Source organism: Colletotrichum siamense (genome assembly GCF_013390195.1).
Source record: "Colletotrichum siamense strain Cg363 chromosome Unknown KSG_Cg363_contig03, whole genome shotgun sequence".
NCBI classification, from domain to species: domain Eukaryota; kingdom Fungi; phylum Ascomycota; class Sordariomycetes; order Glomerellales; family Glomerellaceae; genus Colletotrichum; species Colletotrichum siamense.
Genome location: NW_023501016.1, coordinates 2,695,631 through 2,718,781, shown reverse-complemented (window position 1 = coordinate 2,718,781; position 23,151 = coordinate 2,695,631). Strand labels below are relative to the sequence as shown.

Below are 23,151 nucleotides of genomic sequence, written 5' to 3'. Positions count from 1 at the left end.
ATGATTGGCCGACGGTGCTTACATGCAGTCGACTTTCCGTGTCCCTCGCCTTACAGCTTCCTATTTGGGTGGAAGTAGAATCAGGCTGGCTCTCCTCAGTCTAGTGTAAGACAAGGCTGGTGTTCAGCAGGCTTGGCTGAGCATCTCGTGTGTGACACAGCATCAGATCAGGCTGTGAGTAGGGAACGTGTATAAAAGGAGCTGTCTTAGCTTCTGTGTTTTTTCGTGTGACTGTGTTCGGTGACCAATAGCCTGAGGTAACACAAAGATGAAGCTTTTCGATCGCGCCGCCAGAATAACTGGAAGTCTTTTTGCTTTCAAACAAGAATTTGTTCCTCTTCGATCTCGTTTTCCAGAGAGATTCGCCTGGAAAGCTTCCATTAAATCGTTGATCATACGGAACCAAGCTTCGACTAATGCGACATGGCTCCCCTCTGGGTGGCGAAGAATGGCGCTTTTCAATATCGGCACACTGACAGTTACGATGCTGTTCCTTCTGGGCATTTATTGGGTCGCGTTGGCAAAAACCAAGAACTTTATGCAATCCTGGCGGTTTTTCTCGGCGGACTGCGGAAGGACGACCGTTACCAACACGATGCTGCACCTGCTGATCAACATTTTTTCGACTCTGGTGCTCGCATCCTCAAACTTCTTCATGCAAGTTCTGAACGCACCAACCAGATCGGAAGCAGATACTGCTCACGCTCAGGGTAGATGGCTTGATATAGGCGTAACTTCTTGGCGGAACGCTTTCTATCTTTCCCGCTTCAAACGTTTTGCGTGTCTTTGCTTACTTTTGACGTCAGTCCCTATTCATATGATGTTCAATAGTTCTGTGTTCAAGATCGACAAACGGATGGGGGATTTTCATGTAACAGTCGCCTCCAACGCATTCATCGAGGGCGGCTCCTACTTTCTCCCAGGAGCAAGCATGATCATAAGCAACACCACAACCAATGGCAATCTTGGCGACACGGCCCTCCTGCCAACCTTTCAAGATCTCGTCATCAACAATGTTTCACAATATGCACTCAATGTGTCGCAAGCAGCTGCTATAGGTTCGGAATGGGAGAAACTCGAGCCAGCAGACTGTGGAGGGCTCTTCAACATATCAACATGTACCGGCTTGACCAACTTTCGCAATCTCGTCATAGTCTTGAAGGGCTCTGGATGGAAAAGATCTGAAACTTGGAACCTCTCGGCGAATAATGACGAGATGTGGCAACCGATCTTGCCTCGAGACGAGTTCAATACCCTATGGTACAGTGCACAATGCGCTATGAGTGGTACCCTTACAGGTGACGGTTTTGCCAGTTGCCTCACGAACTGCGAAAAGTTCTTCAAATGGAAAAAATGGGAAGAAGATGAAAGCCGAGTCTCTATCCTTGTTCAAGACTGGTACCGTTCGCAACCGGTTCCAGATTACCATGGCTTTGAGCTAGATCACTGCCGGGCGGAGCCAAGAAACACAACCTGCAGCGTCGCTCTCGCCAAGCCGCTTCTTCTCATTGTCCTCATCTCAATCTTCATGAAGATTCTCACCTGTATGGTTGTAATGTTAGTTCTTGATGACGAAGAACCTCTCGTTACTCTGGGTGATGCTGTGGCATCATTTATCTCCATTCAACCACGCCCGGACTTTGTGTCAGGTTTAATGACGCATTCTATCCTTCAGGAAAGAGCAAGAGACGGAACCATCTGTCAACCACTGGGGCCTCGAAAATGGGTTCAAAGACAACACCATCGTTCTCCAGCTGTTCCCACGAGCGCCTGGGTCAAAGCCTACTGTCAATTCATTCCGAGTATTCTCGTGTTGCTGTTCATCGTCGTGGGTCAATTCAAGATAAACATATCGTGAGTATCGGCGCTTCAAAGTTCGCACTCCCGTGAGAGTGTTTCAACAAAGAAAAGAATTGCTGACTATGTTCAGAAAGTGGAATAACGCGGAGAATGCCATAGTCATGGCTCCTATCGGGGGTGCGAATATTCATTTCCTCACTACCTTGGTGGCCAACATCCCGCAACTGTATCTTTCGTCTAACTATTATGTGATTAACTCATTGATCACCCAAATGGAGATGGAGTGGGAGTTGAGTGAATTCTCAACCAAGCATCGCCCGTTGCGGGTCACGAAACCCAAGTAAGTCTCTGAGTTGAACCTATAGTTAAGATTCTGACTTTCCACAGGGGCCAACAAACATCTACATACCGCCTTCAATTGCCATATAAGCTTAGCGTTCCTCTGATGGTCTCCAGCGTCTTAATGCATTGGTTGCTTTCGAATGCGCTCTTCATGGTGGTTTCACAGGGCAGTGAGCACATCCTCCCCCTAAGGTTGATTATACGAATCTGGACTAACATGTCAATGGCAGCCTACTATGTTCTTGGCCCCTCCGACTATATAGTCGATCCTGACAGTCTTCCGAGAGATGCTGCAATAAATCTCGGTAGCTCGAGAGCGCACACGCTTGCATTATTCCTCGTTGGTATCTTGATGATGATCTGCCCAACGATTCTATCGAGACAGAAGCTGCCAGGGCAGATGCCAGTCGTTGGCTCCAACTCAATGGCGATTGCGGCTGCCTGTCGCGTCTCTCCGCTGGCTCAAGTGCCCCCGGATTCCCATGAAGAGAACAATATGCAAGAGACCGAGCTTGCAGAGCTTACAGGCGAATATGTTGAAGCCGCAAATGGGTCAGACAATCAAAAAAAGATGATATACTACCCTCTCAAATGGGGCGAGGTCAAGATGCCCAAAGACTGGTCCAAACACCCGACAGACGGTCAGGAACCGGAGGAGGTAGGCCATCTCAGTTTTGGCACTGTCCTCGACTGCCCCAGCCCTCCGAAGGATGGCCGCCTCTATGTGTGATAAGTGAGAGGCCAGTCTGGGTCATTGGTTGTCTCACGTCGTCATTTTTTCCCAAGCTAGATCGGCTAGTTGCTCTTGCCAGAATTTCGCATCTCATCTTCACGGCTAGACCACTAAACAAAACGCGGGCGGAGCTAGGCAGCTGTAGGGGAAGATGCTACATGTGATAGACTGTTTGCGTTTGGTTCTTGTGACCTATCGAAGTCAAGATCACAGGTGATGACGCGTGGCTGAAGATGGAATCAGAGTCAGTCTGAAGCATCGAGAGTTGCTGGTATACCAGCTTAGAACACAAGAAGGATCGATCGTGTAATTTCTCGTCAATGTTATGTCCCGGGCTACCGGGCTTTGCCTTGAGTAGGCCCCGTTACGTGGGATAAAAGTCCGCTAGCTGCAGAATAATCCATCAGCTTGCATGTGTGAAAGGCGGGACTTCAGTCGGTGATCTTGCCCTGTACTCATGCCTGTGCGGAAGAACTTGTGCAGCCCGGTGAGAGGCGGGTTGTGTGACGGTGTGATGGTGAACAAGACCCAGCACCGAAGTGTCAGATTCTAGCGCCGTCGGACTGGACAGTAGCCGTGATCCTTATTGACTAGTCTGCGATCTGGTTTGTCAGTATCAATGAGGAAGAAATGGACATGCTGCATCGGGGAATGTCGTTGATAAATTGTCCTACAATGACTTGACCTCACGTCATCCCCGGATATACGAGTAGCCAGTTTCGCAAGGACTTAAGACGCCCCTTGGTGAATGACCTACTTGCCGATGGACCTTAGCTAGCGCTCTAGAGACTGCGACTACGCGGTTGTCGTGTTAAGAAAATCGGGTGAGTTCAACCAGACCGCGTCTTCGAAATGCATCGAATGTGACAAATCGTCTACGTCAACATGCCAAGCTGCCATTCCCATCTGAGGCCGCCGAGCCCGATAGGCGCCGAACACGCCTCTTGTGCCATGATCCTAGACATTGGCGATGAAGAATATAGAAGAAAACAATTTCCATGTACCACCACGTGGCCGTGGACGTGGGACCCCGGAATGTCACTGATCCGCGAGGCGTTGACGATCATGAATAGATGTTGGCCGGGTCGCGGGCCAGGGTCTGGCGATCCTCCCATGCGGATGGAATTATTCTCGACCGGACAATGCCAAGCTTTTTTGTTTCGTTTGTCAAAGAGGATGAAAGTTGGGACGAACAAACGGCTGCTCTCCCGTCGCTTGTTTTATTTTTAGGCGGCAATGGGAAAAACAAGCGCGCTGGAGGTGGTGTGCCGTGGGCTTGCATTGGCCCTGCAGAGGCCCAACACAGCCTCTGGATGCCCGGATTGACGCTCTCCGGGCGACCAAAGAGCCAATCAGAAAACGGGCGCACCCCAGCCCGCCTTCTGTTCTAAGAAAGTTTACTCCTCCTCCCCCAAGCCCCCCATACGCAAAGTGGTCAAGGCCCGTAGTCTCGGGACTTCATCTCTCGACTGACCAATCCGCGCAGAGACAGCCCGGCCGGCCCTATGGTTTTCTGCAGGATTTCGACTTTTGTAAAGAGCAAGACCAATGACTCCAGCCTAGCGCTGACTGGTAGACCGGCTCCAGCAAGGCTTCCATCCCGTCGGAGTACACCAATCCCGGGAGGAACTGGGTAGCTACGCCGCGAGCCAAAGACGCGTGCCATGTTGGCACATTCCCACGTCTTGCTCACTGCCCGCTGTATGGTGAGATGGCGGTCGGGTGCGTTCGTTGCCGTTGCTAACTCCGTCCCCCAGCCATGCTTGGGAGGCCGGGACCTTGTTGACGATGGACGATTTGGGTCCAAAATAGAGTACATCCACCAAGAATACATGGCAGCCTGTTCCTGAATACAGATTCAAGCAGGCGAGCATCACAGTATATAACAAAGCGCCATATCCCGTGCTCATGATACCTTCTCTTGCATCTCATCTCGCATTCGCATCTTCACAGTTTCCTATCTGCTCTATTTCCTTGTTTCCTAGAGTCTGCCATCTCAGCTGTACATCAACCTAATACAAGTCATCCAATACACACGCAATAATCAAGATGCTCTACACTCAGACCGCCGCCGCCGCCATTCTGGCTTTCGCCTCTTCCGCTCTCGCCGGACCCATCAGCACTCGCGATACCACCCCGGCTCTGAGCTTGACCCAACAGCTGTTCCTCGCTGATACGTGAGTCCTACAATACAATAACATCAAGCCTGAGCATCAAACTAATGAGAACAGCGCCGCCGACCGCTTCAAGCTCCTCCCCGATGACAAGCAGTTCGTCTTTGACTTCAACCAGAAGCAAGCCAACCCCGGAAAGGGTGGTGAGCTCGTCGCTGCCAACCGCAAGACATTCCCCGCCCTCGTCAGCACCGGAGCCGGCATGGTAAGTTCCCCCCGATACTCCCAGATCTTCCAACAACAAAGCTGACGACTCTTGAAGGCTGTCGGACGGGTCAAGCCCTGCGGCATGAACACCCTCCACGTCCACCCCCGATCCGTCGAGCTCCAGATCGTCACCGAGGGCCGTCTCATCACCGAGATGGCGCCCGAGAACGGCGTCCTCGCGGCCGACGGCAAGACCCGCCGCATCATCCGCACCGAGCTCAGCCCCTACATGATGACCCCCTTCTACCAGGGCTCCGTCCACAGCCAGTTCAACCCGGACTGCACCGACGCCATCTTCGTCGCCAGCTTCACCTCGGAGGACTTTGGCACCGGCCAGATCGCCGACGAGACCTTTGCCTTTAGCGACGATCTCATCGCTGCTACCTTTGGCCAGAGCATCGACGGCGAGGATATCGAGATGGTCCGCGCTGCTATTCCTGCCAGCATCGCCCTTGGTGTCGATGCGTGCTTGAAGAAGTGCAACATCAAGAAGCGTGAGATTTAAGGGGGTGACGTGGGACGTGGGATGTATATAACTTGCTACAAACGGGATCGGGATTGTGAGGGCATAGCGAGGGGCATGCATGGCATACTTCATGATGGCATTAGGCGGGAGCGCATCTGATTTGGCTTGGGTCGTGAGCATTGGGCAGGCGTTCTTGGCATTGGGTCATCTTCACTGGTTCTGTTCTTTGTTTGAATACTTTGAAAAATCACATACATGACGTTTGGAAATCTTTAAGAAACATACCATCTCTTTTGCGAATACTGCCACAGCTGTGGCTTCTGTGATTGCTGTTGCCGCCTCTAACACTGCGGCCTCTGTCCTTGTTCCCAACACCCTTTCCAGCCTTGTGTTACTTATAGAGACTGCCTAATTTTCCTGTGCTGGGGCGACTACTTTTCCTCCGGGTTCATATGTACTATATAGAGCAAGTATTGATGTCGTCGTCGTCGTCGTCGTCGCTATCGTTATCGTCCGTTATTATTGTCCGTCGCTATTGTTAATTCTATCCGCTTTACTCCTACCATCCTCAGTCGGAGGAACCCGATACACAGAAAATACAGTTTCTTTAGCACAGGGAAAATAGACGGCCTCTACTTATGACCTATATCCTAAAGCTTACTTGACTTACAAAGTTGGAGCCCCGGTAACAAAAGGCAGCAGGCAAATTCATTGCTGTGTACTGTGCATGAATCAAAGTCTGAGCACCAGTGCTTTCGCTTTGATATTGCAAAAGGAAAACTGCGGTCTTCTTGAAAAGTTAATGTCTTTCAGATAAGCCCAGGAGGAGAAGAGGAACCAAAAGTCTTCATAGCTTCGTGGTTCCCGTCATGTAAGTCAGACGCATTCCTCGGCTGGCCCAGAATGGGTCTACGCGTGCCACCAGATGAACGAGAGGCAACGTGATCTAACAACAAGACGCTCTCATTGGGTCATGGGCGATAACGTCGATGGAGCAGAAGCAAACATCGCGGCCCCCGGATCTCAAACCTAGTTGCTATTACACAACTTGCCCCCAGAAGAATAGTCGATGAATAGAGATGAAGCCTCAAGAAAAGAAATCGCACATGCTCAACACGAGATTAGCAACTCAAGACACAGAAAGCTTGTGTTCAACCAGGCTCCACACGTCCAATCTCTCCGGTAGCGTTCCTGCCTTCTGCCAGAGATGCCGTCCCAACAATTCTCTATGTATCCCTTGAAATAGTCGGCTTCTCCACGCGCAAATGGGTGCAATTGTGTTTTGCCCGGTCTCTCCAGGTTTCTCTCGAGGGAAACAGCACTAACCTGACTTGGTCATCACAGCATTTTTGCTTACATCTCGAATCTGACAGAATGACACAAGCCACCAAGGCCATGGAAGGCCAGTACTGAACGTGTATGCATGGGTGGACGCTCATCGTGAATGGGATGTAGCGAAGCCACAATGACGCATGCCAAGGTCGTTCCAGCGGCAGGAAATGAATGTGTGGCCTAGCGGCGTCTGTTGCTAGCAGTATTCACTTGGTCTTCTGCGCCAATATCGCGGACAGGGACGGCAGCCCGATGCTCAACAGTCTCCTCGCAACGTTTCCTAGATTTTTGTCACAATTACCGTGAAGATGCTTTCATGAATCCACAGTATATGGCAGCTTGGAGAAGTTCACCTAGATGCAGACCTTGATCGAAGGCCTCAGGAGCCAGATGAGCCTCCTTCCATCCAGCGGACCCTTAGCGAAGCTGAAGTTATCCATTATCTACACGGAGCCGAAACTACAGCATCTAGGTGACAAGCGTTGTTGGCCGTACGATGACCGCAAGCTCAGAAATATTCTCTACGTCACAAAGTATGTCAAATCAAGACTGATCAGTTGGTGCTTGGCGCGGGGACGCGATGCCCCAGTCTCATTTAAGAGAGCGAGGATTAAGGCGGGCATGGCGTGACCTAGCCTGTTCGCGGCCCTTCGGAAGACCTAGCGCCTCAAGAATTGTCATCAGAAACTGCAAATGATCATCCATCAGTAATTGCGCTGTCAGCCTTGTGCGGGCTATTGGAAAATCCTTCCAGTCGAACAGAAGACCGTTGAGGACGTCGACTCTGGAACGCCAACCATTGGCATGTCGCAATCTGGAGACTGGGACAGCTACACAGACGATGCCCACGATTTGAGTATGCGAGCATGGGAGATTCAAATCGCGGGCGCGTCTAAAGGGTCTGGCGTGGAGGTTTGGCTAGGCCGACTCGGGCACAGCTCGCTGGAGCGCAATTTCCTGCTCTGGCGATGGTGGCATCTGGCACCCCGGATCTCTCGCACGGCCAGCAAAGATGATAGATCGCATCCGCTTGCTGGCTGACAGTTGCTCCGGCGTTGGCTCGTTCACCTTGCCCGAGTCAACGAGACCGGGGCTGGAGAATCGTCGGAGAGAAAGAAAGCTCGGTCGCTTTCCTGGGCAAACGGCACGTGGGTTCTCACCAGTTGAGGGTCCTGGGACATGAGGCTCATGCAACATGTCCACTTGCCAGGATGGTCGGAACGCCCTTGCGAAGATGTGCAGTTGTGCTCGACAAGGCTCTCGCAAAGGGAAGCAAGCCCGAGGATTTTGAGGGGGAACCCGGATAGTTAAGGAGGCAAGCCGCAGGCGAAGTTGAAAAGGGTAAGAGCGTTTCGGTCTGTGGTTCAAGCCTGGAGGCGAGCGGTGCAGGGCCGACTCGACGTTGGAGTAAGGAAGTTAGGCGTTGGCTTTGGCTGTTGGGGGCTTGAATCTTGATAGGAGAATCGGTCCACGGAAGGGGAGGAGGCGTCGTTTAGGCCTCGGCATGGTGGGGCATGTTCCAGATATCGTGAGCTGCGCTTCCAGAAGGAGAAGGCAAGACCGCTGGATCATGGCGTCGGTGTTGAAGAAGGCGTTGCTCCGCATTCCGCACTTTTGCATTCCAGCACGGCGAGAAATTCGGTCCAGGAGAAGAGTGCCAGATTCATGCAACCCTGCGAGGGAGGCGACCCATTCGTCGCACTATCGTGTGTTTTGGTGGTCAATTCAGGAGGTCGCAGCGACAACGGGACGGAGTGTGGGAGTCTGTAGTCGGGGTCGTGGTGCTCAGGGGAGAGCGAAAATTTCGTCGAAAAGCGGCAAAGCTGAGCCTGTCGGCCGAGTCGACTGCGACATTGTTTGCTCAAGTCGCACGTGGAATTAAGCTTGATGGATAAGATTGGATGACAGGTTCGCGTGTGACATTGCGACCGGCGCTTCTCATCAACTCTTTGAATGGGCGACTGCCAATTTGTCACTCGTCTGCACGCTTTCTCTCTCGATCGAGGACGGCGCGGAGAGGCTCATCTGGAGGATTGCCCAATGTGGAAACGTCCCCTCGCCGGTCGACCAGCCGGCGCCTCCTGCCCCCTGGCCGTGTGTGTGCGCTTGCCTGCTGTCGGGTCTGGAGTTGTAACTTGTCAGTCGCGCGCTGGTCAAACTCAATGGGCGCCGCGTTCAGCCATTTTCCAACGGCAAGGGCAACCGCGACACCATTGGGAGGTGCTTGGCCAATGAGAAGCGGTACCTGCGTCAATTTATGCATGACCTCACAGGTAATGTGCGGAAATGCAGCACTTATGCAGGAACTGAGCAACGGTGGAGGTCAACACTAAGAACCGACCAACCGTCAGCCTCCCCGTTGGGCTGGGCCTGTGCTTCTCATTTCGTTTGGCCCCAGACGTCTTAATCGCGCGCTGCCTCCCATTGGCTCCTGCGCTGAACAAGTCAAGCTTTGCCGAGATGACGGCCGAGTCTGATTGGCGAGTGCACCCAAACTCCAGCACCCCCGTCATTTTCATTTCCCCCCGGGCCTCGCATCCTTGAACATCGCAAGGCCTAGTCCGCTCCAGTTCGTCCATCGTCGGCCAAGCCAGTGCAAGCCTCTGCCTCACCCCGGCCATCACCACCGCCCAATGTCGCCATGACCAGCCGGAATCCTTGGGCGCGCCCCTCAATGCCCTGGTCAAACCAGTGGCTCTCTCGCAGCCCTCTCTCCTCTTGCGGCCAACAGGGGGCAGATCGCGCAAGGATCTTTGGACTGGCTTTTCGCAAATGCCTGTCAACGGCCTGCTGCACCGCACCAATCGCCCCGGGCACACTCGAGCACGATTCCCGCCCCAGATGATTGTTGCTCGTTCATTTCATCGTCGGCCCATCCTGCCACCTCCACCCTCGCGAGTTCTCCTCTTCCCTTCTCTTGTCCTTGCACCGCATCCTTACGCCTTGCCCAGTCTCCGTTTTGAGACGTTCCGCTCTTTTCACCGACATTCGCTTGAACCTTTTCGCTTTTTTTCCGACTCACGCTCGTTACCGAATCAACACGCGCGCGCCGCCGCTGCTCACTACGCCTTGCCTCCATGTTATAGCATTGAGTCCGGACAACTACTCAACAAACCGCCGCTGTTCACAACTTCACGCGACGCACGCCCTGCTGGACCGAGACTTGGCTCTTTGAATTGTTGGAGGACTTCACGACCACTCGCGACGAGACCCCGCTTCCGAGATGAAGCTCACTACGATTCAGGCCGCCGTTGGCTCGGCCATTGTGTTGCTGTCCGCTCAGCCGGCCATCGCCCACGACTCTTCCCATCGCCATCTTCACAAGGCGCGGCCCGCCGTTAGCCCTGCTGAAAACGTCGAGCAGCTTGTTGAGAGGGAAGTCATCAAGAGGACCTCCGACGGCAAGGCCATCTGCAGCCTTCCCAGCGACTCTAGCTTGGTCAAGGTTCCCGGCGCTCAGAACAATGGCTTTGCCATGAGTCCCGACCAAGTCTGCACCGAAGGATCCTACTGCCCTATCGCTTGCAAGCCTGGCATGGTCATGGCACAATGGGACCCGAAGTCGTCCTACACTTACCCTTCCTCCATGGTGAGACTGTCTCGGGTATTCTTACTAAGTTCCAGTCGCTGACCAACACAGAACGGCGGTCTTTACTGCGGTTCCGATGGAAAGGCCACCAAGCCGATCAAGGACGCTCCTTACTGCGTTGAAGGTGCCGGCAGTGTTGAGGTCTACAACAAGTGCGGCAAGACCTTGTCCTTCTGCCAGACCGTCCTGCCTGGTAACGAGGCCATGCTTATCCCCAGCGTCATTGACAAGTCTATCACTCTGGCTGTTCCCGACCCCAGCTACTGGTGCAGTACCGCTGCTCAGTAAGTGACCTTTGATTGTCGCGAAAAGAGTCTCTTTACTAACTTTAATAGCTACTACATCAACCCTCCCGGTGTCACCGATGAGGGCTGCATTTGGGGTGATGAGTCCAAGGCAGTTGGTAACTGGGCTGCTTACGTTGCCGGTGCCAACATGGACAGCCAGGGCCGTACTTTCGTTACTCTCGGCTACAACCCCATCTGGGAGGGCTCCTCGTTGAAGAACACGAAGCCTACCTACGGCGTCAAGATTGAGTGCCCCGATGGTGGCTGCAACGGCGTTCCCTGCGCCATTGATCCCTCTTCCAACGCCATTGGCACGGTTACCAGCAACCAGGTCGGCACCGGCGCTGGCAATGCCAACTACTGCGTTGCCACCGTTCCCAAGGGCCAGAAGGCTCGCATCATTGTATTCCCCCTTGATGGTTCTGGCGGCGATGACTCCTCCTCCGACGACAAGAAGGATGACAAGAAGGACGACAAGGTCGAGATCAAGGTCGCCAAGTCCACGCCCTCGCCGACTCCCACTCCTACCCCCACTCCTACTCCGACCCCGACCCCGACACCGACGCCGTCTTCTTCTGCTGCCCCGACTTCGAGCAGCTCTAGCGCCAAGAAGTCCAGCTCTGCGTCGTCTGCCTCGGCAACCCCGACTCCCACTGTTATCCCTGGTATGTTCCACGAGAACGACACGGACACGACCACTACGTCTTCCAAAGACACCAAGATGACCACCCTTGAGCCCACCGCCGCTTCCACGACTGAAGAGGCGGCCCCCGCGACCACCTCCAAGGAGAACGAAGGCGTCAGACAAGGTGGTGGGGCCATCGCCGGCCTCATCATTGCGTTCGTCGCAGCCACTTTCCTGTACTGATTGTCACTTGACTTCGGTAGCATCTATTCGCTTCGCACCAGCCAGCAGCAGCTCGTTCTTCTCTTCAAAGTCTTTTGCTTGCCGATATGACGCAGCGCCGTCCTTATGCTGCTACTCACCGACCTCGACGTCTCGGACACAGCCCGCTCGGTCGGATATATCTTCACGCTCAAGGGCAAGCACGCTTGCCACGTACCCTTCTCGCTGCTGGCAATTCTTCGCTTCGTCCGTCGCTCACGAACACGCGGCAAATCTTTACATACACGCCGGTAGCAGATGGCGCCTTCATCCTTTGGACGTATTATATCAAATCCCCCGCGATGATTTCGCGGCAGTTTAGTGTTTATTGTTTCAGCAACATCGCGTCTATGGCGCGAGCTGGCGAAGCATTCTTCCGGGTTCAGTCACCTGGCCTCTCTTCGAACGGAGGCATTTACACTTTTGGATCGGCTTGCTTCTCATCTATACCCATTTACGTACGCATTATTTTTTGTTATTTATTATTTGAGGACATGTGGAGGAAGAGGATATGATATGGGAAACATTAGTCATGACATGACGGGGTTGGGGGACCGGAAAATCTTATTCTTCAGGGGGAGACTTTTGTAAGATGACTGGCTTGGGGGGCCAGACGTTGGAGGTGAGATGATGTTGAGGATGGGACACGACGACGCGCGCGCGTGCGCGCGTGTGTGTGTGTGGAATCTACACCGCCTTGGTCCGTTTTTTCGACTCTTTCGTCGGATGGAGGATCCCGGTAGCAAGACCCTGCCTTATGATGGGCAATCAAATGAAAGATTCAGAATCAACTATTTCCGGTCTTGCTTCAAACGGTGCCGTGACTGCTCCCTGTCTCCCAGGCATGTCATATCACCATTGGTCCGTAAAAGTGGTAATATCAACTGGGTATCATTATTCTGCAGCTATCCTATGCCTTCGACACTGTTTCTGTGTCTAACCCTTGACCCAACCTGGAACGTCGTCCAGGTCAACTTCCTCCTCGTACTGTCTCTCCTTGATCGCGGTCCACGGTGCCGGCCACCCCGCCAGCGTCGGACTCTTCTTCGTGGCACCCATGACTGCAAACCGTCCCTGCGAATGCGCAATGTACCCATGCATGAAGCCCAACTGGATCAGAGTCGCAACATTCATCTCGACGTCGTCCATTTCAACGGGGCTGTTCCCCCACACCAGCCCCTCGTTCGGCCGCAGCTTCTTCGGTCCCCCGGGCGGCGGGACGAGAGTCGACGACGCGTCGTGGGAGACGGCCTTCATAAACGCCGGCGTGGCGTTGGAGGGGCGCTGGTGCTTGGAGGGGATATAGCCTTCTAGCCTGCGCTGAAGGTACGTCGCCGTGGTGTGCAGGTCCGCGAGGTCCAGTGTTGCCGCCCGGCGGGAGGGTGCTGCCGCCGCGTTAGGGTTCGTGTCGTCGGGTCCTGGGGCGTATGTGAGGAGGAAGGTCTTGCGCGCGAGGGAGCGCCACAGGAGGGGACGGAGGCGGTGTGTGAGCACCAGCAGCAGGCCCTTGTCGAACAGCCACTTCTCGTGGATGGCGAGCGCGTTTTGGAAGAGGACGAAGTCGCCTCTGCGGATCGCCTGGGACAGCGGATGGAAGATCGGGGCGAGGGTGGCGGACTCTGGGCGTGAGAGGAGAACCTTGGAGGGCAGGCGACCGAGGAGGAGGTTGCAGGGGACGAGGTAGCTGAGCACCAGGCAGCGGTGTGATGTCAACGCGGGCGGGATTTGGAGGTAGGCCTCTTCGAGGCAGAGAGCTGCGCGGACAAAGTGGCAGTTTGCGAGGTTGAAGCGGCCGAGGTAGTAGAGGAAGGTGACGCGCTGGGCTGCCGGATAGAGGGACAGAGGGGGCGAGTTTGTGGAGATGTTTGTAAAGATTTGCTTTGCAAGGTGAGTTCTCCGGCACTGTATATCGTTAGAATCTGGTCACCGGCGATATGTAGAAGCTGGGCTTACGGCAAAGAGGAGTTTGAGCACGAGGTTGGCGAACATGTACACGCCAACCTTCTTCCCCTCGGGCTTGCTGTAACGGGTACTGGAACGGTCTGTCAGGCAGGTGGTGAAGATCTTTTGGATGATCTCAGCCGACGTCTCGGCGATGGACTTGCGGTCGTCTGCGTCGACGTTGCGGATTTGACGGGTTAGGTCGGGACGCTTGCTGAGCATCATGGTGAGGCGCGATAGGGACTCGCACAGTGACATTGCCGTTTTGAGGAGCATGCCGCCATAGGTTGGGTGGGCGAAGGCGGTGCTGCAGGAGCTGGTTGAACGTGTCAATGACTACCCTCAATGCAAGCTGGACACACACTCACTTGACCAGCCCGCTCAGCAGGGTATGAGCGCCGAGCAGATCGTCGTAGTCGACATCGCGCCAGAAGAGCATATAATCCTTCATGAACGTGATGAAGCCCGGCCACGGCGAGCCCTGGCCTTCCGGCACGTCGTCCTCTTCCGGTAGGCATTTTTCAATCGTGTCTTCGAGTCCGCTTCCCGAACGAAACTGGTTGCGCAGCTCGGCCGCGAGTTGGTGATACTGTTGATGCGCGTTCGGCTCAACCTGGAGCCAATTGCGGAGTTCGTCGCTGTTTTGGGCGCGCACAAATGTGCGAATCTGAGTAAGGAATTGTACTAGAAGCGCCATGGTGGTGCCGCCCGTGTTGAGATGCTGGAAGTGGGATGAATGGGGAGATGCTGGACGGTGAGGAAGCGAATATGAGCTTGGGGCATGCGATGAGAGCTCGTCGGTGGTCAAGGTAAGGTGTGAGGTGGGTTCTTCGGTGAGCGGGAGCAGGGATGTGGCGGTCGGTGAGAGAGACTGGCGTTGCCCCGCCAGGATGGTACCGCGTCTACATCCAGAGCATCTTCACCTCATCACTTTCTATGCAGTCTTTCAAATTGTCTCACAGATTACCAATGCCTTCATGATAGGAAATATTTATGCTTTTTGATATGTGGCTTTTCATGTACAAGTGTACGCCGCCCAACATCTTGCGCCTAGATCTGTCCTTATCGCCGCGTCTGAGCGGCTCGCAACCTAAGAATCACACGAACTGAGCTAAACCTGCAGCCTCCCTTTTGAAACCGAGCTGCACGTAGCCGGAGCTAGAAGACGACGTCCGATCTACATTGATTTACACAGACTCGACACGCTGCACCACCAGCGCAGTGGCTGCACCTCCTCCGTTGCAGATGGCAGCCACACCGTATTCACCGGGCTTCAGCTGGTGCAGCAGTGTTACGAGAATTCTCGACCCGGAGCTTCCGAGAGCGTGGCCGAGAGAAATGGCTCCTCCAAGGGGATTCACACGCGCACCCTCAAGGCCGAGGATCTAATCGACAGTCAGCGGAAATCAAGTGGCTTGCAAGTCAATAAGCTTACCTTCTCATTGGCCTTGATGACAGCGGCGAAGGCCTCGTTAAATTCCCAGACAGCCACCTGGTCCTTGGTAATTCCGGCTCTCTCCAGCGCAATCGGAACGGCCTTGGCCGGGGCAATTGGAAAATCAACGGGGTCGACAGCAGCATCGGCCGAACCGCAAATCTTGGCCAGAACCCGGGAGCCTGATCCGTACTTTTGAGCAATTTCTTTGCTTCCCAGAACCAGCGCGCTGGCACCGTCGTTCAGAGTGGACGAGTTGGCGGCAGTGACGGTTCCTGTGCCGTCACGGACGAAGGCGGGCTTCAGAGTGGGGACCCTGTCGAACTTGACATCGAGGTATCCCTCGTCCGTCTCGATGACGGTATCGCCCTTCTTTCCGGGAACGGTGACGGGCGCAATCTCTTCGGCGAAGGCGTTCGCCTTCCACGCGGCCTGGGCGCGCTTGTAGGACTCAATAGCATACTGGTCCTGAATTTCACGGGTGATCTCGTACTTCTTGGCGGTGTTCTCAGCGCAGTTGCCCATGTGGAATTGGTCGTAGACGTCGGTAAGACCATCCTTGATCAAACCGTCCTCCATCTTGACGTGCCCGAAAGGCGGCAAACTCGAGGAGCGGGGGACATAGTATGGCACTCTGGTCATGTTCTCCATGCCTCCGGCAATCTGGGCCTCTGCCAGACCCAATTGGATGTTCTGCGCGGCAAAGACAACCGCCTTCAAGCCTGAAGCGCACACCTTGTTGATGGTAATGGCCTCAACGCTTGACGGGAGACCGGCAAAGATCAAAGCCTGGCGAGCCGGCGCCTGTCCGACTGATCCTTGCAGCACGTTTCCCATGTATACGTCGGAGATTTTGTCGACAGGGACCTTTGACTTTTCGAGGGCAGACTTAATGGCGACAGCGCCGAGCTTCGGCGCGGAGACGCTCGTGTATGATCCATTGAACTTGTCGATACATCAGCCGACGGTCTCAACTTGTACACTTACAGGGGTTTCTACCTTTGCCGTTGGCGTTCTCGAACCACTGAGAATGTATGCATCGCGAATCTCTTGCCTCAATGCCGCTCTCGTTGAGAACAGGCGAGTCGCAGAGGCCTGCTTTGCGAATAGGCTCGGAAGCCTGGAGGATTGTCTTGAATACATGGTGACACGGTGACAGGCAGGCTAAAGAAGGATTGACAAGGACGGCGGGCTTTGAGACGATCCAACGGCAACAGAAATAGATGGGATGGCTGCAGCTATTTTACAGAGGGATGGAAGACGGCGAACATGTGGAAAGGCGCGGGCGGCAATAGCTTACCCGAACTGTTCCCTCCCGCCTCTGCCTGCCTTACCCCAGGTATGCTGCGGGCTTCCTCGGCTTAAGGAGGGGGAAGTGCACGGGCGGGGCCGAGCTTCTCATGACCTCACCCCCCTCAGTGTGAACCCCAGGGTCGGCAAGCCGAGTCCCCCACCCCGGACCGTGAAAATATGGAGGTTGCACTTGCAGTTCGCTGGCTGCCGTCACTTTTTTTCTGCAGTGGTTCCGCGGCTGCATCCCAAGTGCTCCAGCTTCCTTGCTTCCCCGGAACGGCGGAACATGGCGGCATGTGCCTGTCGATTCCGATATCGTCGCGATCATCGTGTACGAGTGTAAATCACCGGCCATGAACCCGACACCGCGGCTCCGTAAATATGCAGGCGTAGGGTTCAGTAATCAGACGTGCGCATTGCCAATAGATCAGCCTGGATTATCTGTATTGTAATTATCGACGCCGTTTGTCAGCCATGCTTTGTCACCTCTCGCCTGTGTAGGGCGCATCATCAGAAGCCAAAGAGCAAATGAGGCGTCTCGAGACCTGCAGAGTGTCACTGCTTCAGTGTCCCAATGGCTCGAGTCGTGTGCTGCGCCTGGACCCGGGGTCCACTCGGCGTTGGTTTGGTCTCGTCTGATTCGCGTTTAATCTCCCCAGCACTGATTGGCCACAATCCAGAGACCCACTGATTGCGCCTAAGCGGCAGGCGGTGGTGACTGCTTCCCGCGCCATCCTCTCGGACTTGTGAATTCAATGTTCCACGCCCTTCCTTTACCACCTCCACGGCCCTTTCAAGAATCGTCGGAATCGCTTCGTTCCAACAATCACCAGAGTATTTCGGAATAGGCCATCAGCTCTTGGGCCTTGTGTGCATTTCCGAACCATAGCTTCCGCGATAGCTCTTGTCTCCTACCCCTCAGTCCCGGCAATCAGTCACCGACCGCCACCGACCGCCACCATGTCTACTGCTGCCCGACGTCGTTTGATGCGTGACTTCAAGGTAATTTCTATCGCTGGATTTTTCTTCGATGAAACATCACCACTGACAGCATGGATGACAGCGCATGCAAACTGACCCTCCCGCGGGTGTCTCTGCCTCTCCCGTCCCCGATAACGTTATGACTTGGTGCGCCAGACCATCTACGGGCCGACCGGCTTTCCCACATGTGACTTACAGAAGCTCTCCAGGAATGCCGTTATCATCGGACCTGCCGATACGCCCTTCGAGGACGGAACCTTCAGACTCGTCATGCAGTTCGAGGAGCAATACCCCAACAAGCCGCCCGCCGTCAAGTTTATCAGCCAGATGTTCCATCCCAACGTCTACGCCACCGGGGAGCTCTGCTTGGATATCTTGCAAAACAGATGGAGCCCTACATATGACGTCGCAGCGGTGTTGACGAGCATCCAGAGGTAAGGCGGCGTTTGCATCGGACAGGAGCTGCGTAGGCTAACCATCGCCAGTCTGCTTAATGACCCAAACACCGGATCGCCAGCGAACGTCGAGGCCTCCAACTTGTACAAGGACAACCGTAAGGAGTACACCAAGAGGGTGAGGGAGACGGTTGAGAAGAGCTGGGAGGACTAAATTGCAATGATACCACAACAAAACACATACGACTGTCATGAACAACATTCATAGCCTCGCAGGAGCAGGGTACGCCCATGAGGGATAGCAGGAGGGCTGCGTCTGGGACGCTGGAGGACAAACAGAAGCACAGCCGTCAAGGTTCTGACCTCACAGTGTTGTGGCACTAACACGGCGAGGGCCGGAGCTGACCAGACACATTCCTTGGTTTTGCTCGCATTAAGCAGCTGGGGCATCCGATGAGGTGGGAGTGGGGGGTTTGGCGTTTCGGCTCGTGCTGTCCTCTCTGAATGGCTTTTGGGGCGGCCCCATGTTGCGGTTGGCGTTTCGCGGTCGTGCTTCTCTTGGGTGACGTTCGTCCTCAGCTGGCTTTACAGGGGAGTTCGCAGGAAACGCATTTGGGTAGCGAAATACCAAATCTATTGTCCATGATGCGGCCCGACGTTTGTTTATTATGGCTGTGATTAACCACTACGAAAGCGGAGCAACCCACCCCAAACACACAAGGAGTCAACCGTGCAAAAGGCGCCAACTTTCATCTCGAACCTGTCGCGTGCCTGGCTTTGGTCCCTAGTGCGCAATGCGCCAGGCCGTCTGTTGTGTGCGATGAGCACCTAGGTAGGTGGTATTCTGGGAAACAATCCCGCGGACGACCGTGGGTGTGTTCACGGCCAGTGGGATGTCGTTGTGTGCGCTGTACTTTCAGCGGACGGACAGGGAAATAGGGGATTAGATCGCTCTGGGACGGACCCTTCGGCTGTGCTCGTTGGTGAGGTGGGGATGAAACCACCAGTGAGGATGAAATACTGCAGTGCGAGTGTGTTTTTCTTTGACCGCGCCGATGCCCAGCGACTGGCTGTGGTGGGGGGCTAATGAGAGGGGACACCAGGAGGGAGCTGGCTGAGTTGAGCCTGTGAATGTGTACCTTTTGTGTTGTTTTTGCCGGGCAGGTACCTTCTCCCAGGTTACCCCCTCCTCTTTCCTCGAAGGCTCCGTACCTCGCTCTGTGAGACCACACTGGACTGCAGCGAGCGACCCATCCCGTTCTCAGTACTGTGACTCTGACTGTCTTGCTGCAATCAAATATTCCACGCGAATTCTAGCGCGTCCCGTCATTTGCATCCCAACCCCAAAAACTCCCAAACAATCCCAATCTCCTTCCCTTCTCCCCTTCTGCCCCTCGACCGACTGCCTGGCTGGCTGCAAATTGCTGCTGGTTTGTGCTGCCGATACCCTTTTTCTTTTGCTTATCGCCTTGCAGAAAAAAAAATACCTGCGATATGTCATTCTAGCAGATTATCCCATATTCTGCACACCGTCATTTCATCCCCGCCTTGTTTGTGTGGCCTTTCAACACACGCCCCCGTTGCCGTGCTGCGACCGCCTCGTGCCTCGCAACCCGCAACCTTAACCCCCCTATACCGCAACACCACGCCGATCGGGATCCATGACCTTGGCTGCGACGCCTCTTGGTCTGCAATACCGTCACGATGTCTAGCGCAAACAGCATCAAGGTGGTGGCCCGATTCCGTCCCCAGAACAAGGTTGAACTGGAGTCGGGCGGCCAGCCCATCGTCGCCTTCAATGGCGAGGATACTTGTACCCTCGACGTAAGTATCAACACTCCGGGCCCGACTTCCTGTGGCGCGCATGCATGCGGGCACCCGACTAACGGTATGTCTCGCAGTCCAAGGAGGCGCAGGGCTCTTTTACCTTCGACCGAGTCTTCGACATGAACTGCAAGCAAGCCGACATTTTCGACTTCTCCGTACGCTCTACTGTCGACGACATCCTCAACGGTTACAATGGAACCGTCTTCGCCTATGGCCAGACCGGTGCCGGAAAGTCCTACACCATGATGGGCTCCAGCATCGAGGACGAGAACGGCCGCGGTGTTATCCCCCGCATCGTCGAGCAGATCTTCACCAGCATCATGTCCAGCCCCAGCACCATCGAGTACACCGTCCGAGTCAGCTACATGGAAATTTACATGGAGAGGATTCGCGACTTGCTGGCTCCGCAGAACGACAACCTTCCCGTCCACGAAGAGAAGAACCGCGGTGTCTACGTCAAGGGTCTCTTGGAGGTCTACGTTTCCAGTGTTCAGGAGGTCTTCGAGGTCATGAGAAGAGGTGGAAACGCCCGTGCCGTCGCCGCCACCAACATGAACCAGGAGTCTTCCCGTTCGCACTCCATCTTCGTCATCACCATTACCCAGAAGAACGTCGAGACCGGCTCGGCGAAGAGCGGTCAGCTGTTCTTGGTTGATTTGGCTGGTAGCGAAAAGGTCGGAAAGACGGGTGCCAGTGGCCAAACGTTGGAGGAAGCCAAGAAGATCAACAAGAGTTTGAGTGCTCTGGGAATGGTCATCAACGCCCTGACCGATGGCCGATCGTCTCACGTTCCTTACCGCGACTCCAAGTTGACCCGTATCCTGCAAGAGTCCCTCGGAGGTAACAGTCGAACAACCCTCATTATCAACTGCTCTCCCAGTAGTTACAACGACGCCGAAACTCTCAGCACACTTCGATTCGGTACTCGTGCGAAGGCGATCAAGAACAAGGCCAAGGTCAACGCAGAGCTCAGTCCCGCCGAGCTCAAGGCGCTGCTCGGAAAGGCCCGCGGCCAGATTTCTACCTTCGAGGGCTACATTACAAATCTGGAGGGCGAGGTTCAGCTGTGGCGTGCTGGAGAGACTGTGCCGAAAGACAAGTGGGTGCCGCCTATTTCCGCAGATGGCGTTGCCGGGGCCAAGGCGGAAGCTAAGGCAGCCCGTCCATCAACACCGTCCCGCCTGCTTCCTGACAGCAGAGCCGAGACGCCAGCCGTCTCTGAGCGCTCCGGAACACCAGGGCCTCCCCTCGACAAGGACGAGCGAGACGAGTTCCTGCGCCGCGAGAACGAGCTCCAGGACCAGCTTGCGGAGAAGGAGTCCCAGTTTACGACGACCGATAAGGCTCTCCGCGAGACCAAGGAGGAGCTTACCTACCTCAAGGAGCACGATGCCAAGACTGGTAAGGAGAACGAGAAGCTCCACGCCGAAGTCAACGAGGTGAAGATGCAGCTCGAGCGTCTACACTTCGAGGGCAAGGAGGCACAGATCACCATGGACGCTCTGAAGGAGCAGAACGCCGAGCTGACTACGGAGCTCGATGAGGTCAAGCAGCAGCTCCTCGACGTGAAGATGAGTGCCAAGGAGACCAGCGCGGTCCTCGATGAGAAGGAGAAGAAGAAGGCTGAGAAGATGGCCAAGATGATGGCCGGCTTCGACCTCGGCGCCGATGTGTTCAGCGACAACGAGAAGGCCATTACGGAGGCCATCGCTCAGCTGGACGCCCTGCATGAGGTCAGCGCGACTGGCGAGATCGTCAACCCTGACGAGCTTAAGGCGCTCAAGTCCCGATTCGTCGAGATTCAAGGAATCGTCCGTCAAGCCGAGCTTTCCGTGTACAGCGCTTCCTCGAGCGAGGCGGACGCCCGTCGTCGTGCCGAGCTTGAGGATCGCCTCCAGACCCTCCAGCAGGAGTATGAGGAGCTTCTCACCCGTAACCTGGGAGATACCGATGTTGAGGAGATCAAGGCCCGCTTGGAGAGCGCCTATGCCGACAAGCAGACCACCTCCATGCAGCTGGTCGACGAGCTCAAGGCCGAGATTGCCCAGAAGGCCGCTGAGAACTCCAAGATGAAGGCTCTCATTGAGGATCTCCAGCAGAGAGTCAAGGCCGGCACTGCTGCGCCCACGACCAACGGCAAGTCCATTCAGCAGCAGATTGCCGAATTCGACATCATGAAGAAGAGCCTCATGCGCGATCTTCAGAACCGCTGCGAGCGCGTTGTCGAGCTTGAGATCTCGCTTGATGAGACGAGAGAGCAATATAACAATGTGCTCCGGTCATCCAACAACCGGGCCCAGCAGAAGAAGATGGCCTTCCTCGAGAGGAACCTGGAGCAGCTCACCCAGGTCCAGCGCCAGCTGGTCGAACAGAACTCGGCACTCAAGAAGGAGGTCGCCATCGCTGAGCGTAAGCTGATTGCCCGCAACGAGCGCATCCAGAGCCTCGAGAGCCTGCTACAGGATAGCCAGGAGAAGATGGCTTCGGCCAACCACAAGTATGAAACCCCAGCGACCCCTGTCCCTTCTTTTAGTATCCCAACCCCAGTCAAACCTCCCGTGAACAAACTAGGGAGAATCCCACACGTTTCCTTTTCCATCCTTAATTCATGTCTCAATTCTAACGACTGGTGTCTTGTAGATTTGAAGTACAGCTCGCTGCCGTCAAGGAAAGGTTGGAGGCTGCCAAGGCTGGCAGCACTCGTGGCCTGAACTCGCCCTCTATCGGAGGATTTAGCTTCTCGGGCGCAGGCAGCCGCATTGCCAAGCCCCTCCGCGGTGGTGGTGGTGACAACCAGGGACCTTCCATCCCCGTCATCTCCAGCATCCAGCAGAATGAGGGCGGCTCTAGCAAGCGCAGCAGCTGGTTCTTCTCCCAGAAGTCCTAAGAACGTCTCGTAGCTCACTAACCCTCGACGCCCATCTTCCGAAACGTCAAAGGGTGTGCGCACCCATAGAAACGACAAAGTATGTGATTAGACAACAGCTCGGCGCGGACTAGACCGCTATACCCCCGCTGTGTTGATCTGGCGGCGGCTGTTCTTTCATACTCTTTTCCTGCTGCTCTGCCTCGCAAATTCAATTTTCTTTGGTCATTATACTGGAAGAGAAGTTGATTAGACGGCAAGTTTCACAGACATGGGCCACATGATTAGTAAGGGAGGTGTTGTTCTTCTTCCACGGATCGGATCGGTTCACGCAGTTGGATTTTGCTCGAGACAAGCAGTTCTGGGAGGCCTTTGTCTTTTTTGTTTTAGTCGCAGGTGTTAAGGCAAGAGCGGATATACACGAGTATACGACAAAGGCTCTTGAGGTGTGTGGGTGTGGAGAGGAAGAAAGAGACAAAGGCTGGGTGGGAATGAGCAGAGGATGATGGATAACGAGAAGACGGCCAAAACGGCGTGTGTGCCGCTGCTGCATAGTTATGAGGGAGTTGTTGCCATGACACGACGGACCTCACTTAC

At 54.8% G+C, this 23,151-nt stretch overlaps 7 protein-coding genes across 7 annotated transcripts; 5 read left to right on the top strand and 2 right to left on the bottom strand.

Moving 5' to 3' along the window:
* Window positions 1-448: 448 nt before the first annotated feature.
* Window positions 449-2,872, top strand: CGCS363_v004720 (uncharacterized protein; the record flags this gene model as incomplete). Its single annotated transcript, XM_036636569.1, has 5 exons — window positions 449-710; window positions 807-1,557; window positions 1,931-2,140; window positions 2,188-2,312; window positions 2,373-2,872. 5 exons carry the CDS (start codon window positions 449-451, stop codon window positions 2,870-2,872), a joined length of 1,848 nt encoding a protein of 615 aa, XP_036498264.1.
* Window positions 2,873-4,924: 2,052 nt separating this feature from the next.
* Window positions 4,925-5,761, top strand: SR1A-1 (Spherulin-1A; the record flags this gene model as incomplete). Its single annotated transcript, XM_036636568.1, has 3 exons — window positions 4,925-5,052; window positions 5,107-5,254; window positions 5,312-5,761. The coding sequence occupies 3 exons, from the start codon at window positions 4,925-4,927 to the stop codon at window positions 5,759-5,761; spliced, it is 726 nt and encodes a 241-aa protein (XP_036497423.1).
* Window positions 5,762-10,277: 4,516 nt separating this feature from the next.
* adg3 (putative secreted beta-glucosidase adg3) lies at window positions 10,278-11,798 on the top strand (the record flags this gene model as incomplete). Its single annotated transcript, XM_036636567.1, has 3 exons — window positions 10,278-10,643; window positions 10,695-10,927; window positions 10,979-11,798. The coding sequence occupies 3 exons, from the start codon at window positions 10,278-10,280 to the stop codon at window positions 11,796-11,798; spliced, it is 1,419 nt and encodes a 472-aa protein (XP_036497422.1).
* A 954-nt stretch (window positions 11,799-12,752) lies between these two features.
* CGCS363_v004717 (PCI domain-containing protein) lies at window positions 12,753-14,454 on the bottom strand (the record flags this gene model as incomplete). The annotated part of the gene is made up of 3 exons (XM_036636566.1): window positions 12,753-13,718; window positions 13,770-14,073; window positions 14,126-14,454. The coding sequence occupies 3 exons, from the start codon at window positions 14,452-14,454 to the stop codon at window positions 12,753-12,755; spliced, it is 1,599 nt and encodes a 532-aa protein (XP_036497419.1).
* Window positions 14,455-14,944: 490 nt separating this feature from the next.
* On the bottom strand, window positions 14,945-16,335 carry CGCS363_v004716 (Acetyl-CoA acetyltransferase; the record flags this gene model as incomplete). Its single annotated transcript, XM_036636565.1, has 3 exons — window positions 14,945-15,142; window positions 15,193-16,137; window positions 16,180-16,335. The coding sequence occupies 3 exons, from the start codon at window positions 16,333-16,335 to the stop codon at window positions 14,945-14,947; spliced, it is 1,299 nt and encodes a 432-aa protein (XP_036497418.1).
* Window positions 16,336-17,445: 1,110 nt separating this feature from the next.
* On the top strand, window positions 17,446-18,075 carry CGCS363_v004715 (Ubiquitin-conjugating enzyme E2 2; the record flags this gene model as incomplete). Its single annotated transcript, XM_036636564.1, has 4 exons — window positions 17,446-17,487; window positions 17,549-17,613; window positions 17,676-17,900; window positions 17,952-18,075. 4 exons carry the CDS (start codon window positions 17,446-17,448, stop codon window positions 18,073-18,075), a joined length of 456 nt encoding a protein of 151 aa, XP_036497421.1.
* Window positions 18,076-19,565: 1,490 nt separating this feature from the next.
* Window positions 19,566-22,575, top strand: KLP1 (Kinesin heavy chain; the record flags this gene model as incomplete). Its single annotated transcript, XM_036636563.1, has 3 exons — window positions 19,566-19,685; window positions 19,763-22,185; window positions 22,329-22,575. The coding sequence occupies 3 exons, from the start codon at window positions 19,566-19,568 to the stop codon at window positions 22,573-22,575; spliced, it is 2,790 nt and encodes a 929-aa protein (XP_036497420.1).
* Between the last annotated feature and the right edge of the window lie 576 nt (window positions 22,576-23,151).